This window comes from Toxotes jaculatrix, chromosome 5 (genome assembly GCF_017976425.1).
Source record: "Toxotes jaculatrix isolate fToxJac2 chromosome 5, fToxJac2.pri, whole genome shotgun sequence".
Taxonomy (NCBI): Eukaryota; Metazoa; Chordata; class Actinopteri; family Toxotidae; genus Toxotes; species Toxotes jaculatrix.
In genome coordinates, this window is record NC_054398.1 from 1,266,754 (window position 1) to 1,272,878 (window position 6,125).

Genomic DNA, 6,125 nt, shown 5'->3' on the forward strand with positions numbered 1-6,125 from the left:
CCACACGTTCTCCCACGGCGGAAGAAGAAGAAGAAGAAGAAGACTAACAAACACAATGGGTTCCTCGCAGCGAAGCTGCTTGGACCCCAATGAAATAAAATATATAAATTAAAAGCGTATTGTATTATAAGCTCGTAGAGACTGAGAAATGTGGAAAAAGTAATAAATGTGGTAAATACATTTTAAAAAAGTCTCAGTGGACAAGTCTACAGGAAAGAGTTGCGTCAGGTTTGGTGGATCCTTGTCTTTTCTAATTTGGTTCAGTAAAAATCTGTTTTAAGTTACAACCTTCGACCAGGTGATAATGTTGACACTAATCGTAAAAAGCATTACACCGCGATGACCATGTTGCACCAGTAGATGACAGTATTACTCCATCAACAAGCTCACACAGGGATGTGTACAGGTTTAAAGGCTTTACATCTCTATGTACTAACATGGCGGCTCGTTGGTCTAGGGGTATGATTCTCGCTTTGGGTGCGAGAGGTCCCGGGTTCAAATCCCGGACGAGCCCGTTACTTCTTTATTTTTTGTTGTCGTTTATTCCATGATTTGTTTTCCAGCACAATGATCTCAAATATTAGGCCAACATTCACACTGTGAAATCAACTTTCCCAAAGGTTTTCTTTTTATTTATTGCATTCACTCTGCATTATTGTTGCCTTTATTTCATTATCCATTGTGTCCACGAGATTAATTACAGCTGCATTCCATTTAGGTACTATGCATGCTGGTTTACAGCCATGGTTTGTAATCATTAATCTTATTAGTTCCATATATTTTCCTACACTGACATGTCAGAACCAAATACTACAACTACCTCTACTAGATCTCACTCTACTGTGATTACTGCTGATTAGAGCTCAGTTAATTCATGTACTGATTTGTAAAGGAAACTTCACCTCAAAGCAGACACAGACACAACATTCCTTAAAATAGAACCTTTATTATATAAAAATGCTTTTGATACAAAAATTGTCACAAGTGTAAATTACACAAAGCATTTCTAGCTGAGACAACAAACAGAGGGTTTTCAGGAGTTTTACTGACACAGTGGTTTGGGGGCGGGGCCCACGAGCTGCGCAGGGTTCCCACTGACACACACACACAGATGCTACTTCAGCTTTGTTAACTGGAAATCCATCACCACACGTCAGCTGTACTGTCACCTGACAGGAGGTGGATTTATCAGGCAACAAGCAACAAGCACACAGAAAATTCCAAAAGTGCTGGTATAGTTTTCTATCAGGAAACTACACGACGGCCAAAACACTGACTGTTCTGGAAAAGACACTCATTAATTCGTGGCTACGTTCTCATCTGCTTGGCGCTTGGAAGATTGGAACATACTAATAGTCAACACTTTACCTTCTGCCTTTAACATTTTGCTCACTATTCAATTATAAGATGTTCCTGTGAGCACACGCAGGCCAAAAGCTGTTCTTGAAGACGATGTGGCTGTTTCCTCTACAGCTCTCTCCAAACTTAAAACTGTTTTCCAGCTTTTTTTTCTCAACATGGCCCAAGGTTGATTTATACACTCCACAGCCCAGGCGAACTTTCTTTTCTTAGTATTTCATGGGTAATTACAACATTATGCCCTTTTCTATATATAAGTGCATTAAATGTCTTCCCACTTTTAGTTGCTGGGTCCTGGTTTAAGTGCTGGTGATAGCAGGCTGAACATAACCACATCCGAAGCCCAAAGCTCGACCACGACAGTACATGATGAGAATGATCTGCACAGGTGGGACCATAACTAGGAAAACACACTGCTGCACTGCTACACTCCACAGCCCCCCCTAGAGGCGGCAATGTTTGATACAAAGGTGGTGGACAGAACAAAGAACCTGCTGGTGATTTTCATATTCTTAAAGCCTTGAATGGTGCTGGGACCGAACATGTAAAGTTTGTCCCAAGAGGTGATGTTGTAAAGATTAGCTTAACACTACAACCACTTGGAGTTAGTAGATTATATGTACAGAGACTATTATACTGTCAAGTCATTCTGGTCCCGGTCTACACATTTTATTGCAGCTTTAGTGCTTTGAGTTTTTCAAGAGAAAATCAAATAAATGTTGTCTTCTATTCCACGTCCCTGCAGTACAAAGTAGAGTGACTATCCAGAACATGTCACAGAAATGTCCAGTGGTTGTTCAGACATCTTATAATGTGACAAAGATCACAGGCTTTGACTGAGTTCTGTGGTGGCAGGGTTCCTGCAGGATCCTTGACGTGGGAAAGCTGTTCGGACTCCACAGCAGGATTCACCAGTCAGGTCCACTGTACAGGAGGTGGGGAAGTGGACAACTGGAGGCCGCGGCCAGCTTCAAACCATGTTACACATCTCATCCATGTTACGCCGTGATTGGCCGGGTGATTGCGGAGGAGTGAAAGCAGGCGGGGTTTGAACTTCTCGCCTCGTACAATTCATCGTGTCGACACCACAAAAACACACTAAAGACACAAGAGTTCTCGGAGAAAGACGGGGTGTGGGGGGGGGGGGGGGGTGGTACTGAAACCTTCGGTGGATCCAATGGAACCACTCGAGTCAAACGTCTCAGCTGGAACTCTCTCTCAAACTGTCGCTTTTCTGTTTCCAAAAAGACTCCTTCAAACCAAACATGGTGACCCACGTAAAAAACATACACAATGATCTACACACAAACAGAAAATACAAATAACAGAAGTCGCTATAAGAATAATTTGTTATTAAATGTAAAATAGCTTCATGATCTACAGTCTGTATGAAAGTGGTAATCTGGGGCTTTCTGTGTAATTACATGTCATAGTAACTGATATAGTATGGACACAATAGCAGCAAACGTACTTTTGGTAAACGGGATGATGAGAGTAAAGAAAAGGTTCAGATTCACAATGAAAGCATCCACTTGTCACAACTCACTCACTGACTTCATTACACATATGTACAATAGCTTTACATGTCGATATTCATTTGGTATGTTGTTGTGATTTCACGGGATGAAGAAGGGGACTGTCGGGACAGATTTGTCTTTGTGTCTTTGTTGACCAGAGGGAGCTCCGTGTCCAACCGCAGAGAATTCCCGATGAGAAATGTGAGGGACACGTTTCAAAAAATCCCGTTCAGGAGAGTTCACACTTTGATCTTGGCCCTGTTCCATCCATCCACTCATTCACTCATAACTCAAACACATTCACTCAGTCATCGTCTATGAATTTTGTCTAATTTGTCCTACAAAGAAGCGAAACATTCACATTGTTGTGTCTCATGCACACAGCTGTCCAATCATTCTCCCGTCTCTCAATCACTCGCGCACTCGTCCACTCCTCCGTCTGTCCCTGTGTTAGCTGTGGAGCCGTGGATCAGCCAGCGTGAATAAAATAGTAAAATAATTCCTCTCTGATCTATTTTTGTTCATATTATTTTAACACTATATACAGTCCTGCCACTGGTCTGCCAACAAGGACACTGTGAGGAAGGAGGAGACAAATGGCAGGAAGCGAGGAGCAGGAGGAGGAGGAGGAGGAGGGGGAGGGGGCATGCCTCCCATGCCTTGGCTTCAGTCTTAATGAATAACTTGTGGCATTGGACTGGTTTTCACACAACACCAGTACCTACTGGTGACTGTCTCAGTCAGTGGGTTTCGTGGGAGGCTTATAATTGGACATATTTGAAGTTTGGGTGATCAAGCGGTGCCCCAGCAAGGCGAGGTTTCTTCTCCTGGTGGAATGAAAATCAAAGAGGGAGCTTCTGGCCGTGCGCACTCATCATCTCCTTTTTGTGTCCCACAGAAAGAGAGGACGGGTCTCAAACCTTCGACCTGCCACGAGGGAGCGACTGTTAGAGCGGGGGACACGTGGAAGACAGACATAGAACTGATCAGATGATGGTCACCCTGAAAGCTGCAGGATGACTGGAATGATGAAATGAACCAATGCGGGACATAGGAGCCTCGAACAAGGCACTTGAGCCGAACCAGCTGATATAAAGCAGCGTGTGTGAGCCGGTCACGGCTGGAAGTTGGCACGTGAGTTCTTTCCCTGGTAGCCTGGGCCAGTGGAGGCCAGTTCTAGGTGAGGCGAGCATGCTTTGTCCTTTCCTTCTTCACAGGGCTCTCGGGCTGTTGGAGGGTCATGAGGAGTCGGTGCAGGGCGAGGGAGGAGGGGGGCACAGGTGGAAGTAGGAGCGCTCGGTGGAAGGGGACGGGGGGCAGCTCTCCTCGGCCGACAGGTACTGGGAGCGGGGGGTGGGGGGCGGAGGGTAGGGGTCCGAGTCCGAGTTAAGGTCCATGTAGTACTTGTTGTGCTTGCCGTGGCTGCCGTGGCCCGCGGCCTTCCAGCGGCCCGCTGACGACGCCAGCCCAGCCGGCAGGTGGTGGGGGGTGTAGTCGCTGTCGCAGACATCGGTGCTACAGGGAGTGGTGGGTGGAGCAGCGCCACGGACTGGGTGGTAGGGTCTGATGGGAAGGAGACAGCGTTAGTCCAGGTTCACAAAGATAATTACACTGAAAAGAAATAAGTGGTATACCTATGACAGACCTCACCCTTGATGGAGCAGCATCTCTGTCGGCTGGTGTGAGTGTGTGTGTTACCTGTACGATCTGGTGGTGGATGGACTGTTAGAGGAGTAGAAGATCTCTGTGTTGTAGAGAGAACGGTCGGTAGCCGGGGACGGAGGAGGGTTCAGGATCTACAGACAAAACATCTGCGTGTTATTCAAGTGTGGAGAGACAACAGCAAACAGTGTGCGTGTGTGCGTGCGTGTGTGTGTGTGTGTGTGTGTGTGTGTGTGTGTGTGTGTGTGTGTGTGTGTGTGTGAGAACCTGAGGATAGAAGGCTCCCTTGGTAGATGATGAGCTGCTGGATGAGGCTCCAGTCACATGGTTCCTGTCATAGAGAGGAGCTCCACTGCTGCTGCTGCCCATCAGACTGACTGAGCTCATCATGGACTTCCCACAGGAAATACCTGCACACACAAATTCACATGTTACTAACACCACAACATAAGAGGAAGTACGCTGTAGGTGTAGCACCGCTGCTGCTGCACCGAGCCTCCGACCTTGGAAGGTGCCGTGCTGGGAGCTGCTGGGGGCAATGAAGTTGAGGGGCACGTGGGGCGTGCCACTGATGTACTCGTGAGGAAAAGTCCCGCTGGGGCCTTTGTAGCGTCGACACACCACGCGCTGGCAGACAAAATAAGCTCCCCCGATCACAAAGACGAGCAGGATGATGGCGATGACTGGACCGATGGTGTTGGGGCCGGTGTTGGGGATGCCACTGGAGGGAGGAGACACGTACTCTACACACAGGGAAAAAAAAGGTTAGGGGAAGTCAAAGGAGTACCTAACAACAAACAATACACACATGCATAGGATATATGGTGTATGAGTAATGTTTTTACCACAGGCAAGCTCATCAGATCCGTCAGGACAGTCAGAGTAATTATCACACTGTTGTTTCTTTGTGATACACTGGTTGTCGCCACAGCGGAACTGGTTAGGAGGGCAGATAGCTGGAGCAGAGGAGGAAACGCACACACACACACGCACACACACGCGCACACGCACACGCACACACACACACACGCACACACACAAAGATGGAGACCCGCGTCAGTGTCCTACTCATGGTAATGTCTCATGTCTGAGGAAAAGCCTCCAGTTCAGTCTGATCAACAGTAATTCATTACACACAGAGGTGGAGGAAGAATCCATCAGTTTTATCTTATACATTTCGGGATCGACATGTTTGCAGCATTTCAGTGTGTTCAGTGCATTTTATATCTGTCAGATAAACAGCGCAAGTAGATTCAATACATTTAATCCTGTTTGCATATTCAGGTTTGTGAGAAAAATAAGAAATGTAGTTAAAATGTTTTCCCACATTTTAGAAATGTGAAGATATTTTTTATTGTCCGTAACCTGCAACGCTCAGCACTGGACCCGACGTGAACTTTAACCCCTTTAACAAGGAGGTCTGAGATCCACCCGAGACCACCTGGTATTCTGCACACTGAGTAAATGTACTTAGCCACCTTCCACTGGCTCTGCATTTATTCCACTAGATAAAGGAAAATCAAAGCCGTTCTGTGAAACCAGCTCGGGGCCTTTTACCCAGCAAACTAAACTGTGTTCACTTTATAA

General features: G+C 46.4%; 1 protein-coding gene and 1 non-coding gene across 2 annotated transcripts in view; one reads left to right on the forward strand and one right to left on the reverse strand.

Annotated features, from left to right (window-relative positions):
- Positions 1-442: 442 nt before the first annotated feature.
- On the forward strand, positions 443-514 carry trnap-ugg. Its single transcript has one exon. It is a non-coding gene; the product is annotated as a tRNA-Pro (tRNA).
- A 418-nt stretch (positions 515-932) lies between these two features.
- The window catches only part of lrp5 (low density lipoprotein receptor-related protein 5), a 52,518-nt gene continuing 47,325 nt past the window's right edge, over positions 933-6,125 (reverse strand). The window contains exons 25-29 of the mRNA XM_041037667.1: positions 5,384-5,494; positions 5,042-5,281; positions 4,806-4,948; positions 4,575-4,672; positions 933-4,439 (exon numbers count right to left, since the gene is read on the reverse strand). Of these exons, the coding sequence (XP_040893601.1) occupies positions 4,115-4,439; positions 4,575-4,672; positions 4,806-4,948; positions 5,042-5,281; positions 5,384-5,494 (917 nt within the window). The 3' untranslated portion in view covers positions 933-4,114. The remainder of the gene's footprint in view (positions 4,440-4,574; positions 4,673-4,805; positions 4,949-5,041; positions 5,282-5,383; positions 5,495-6,125) is intronic.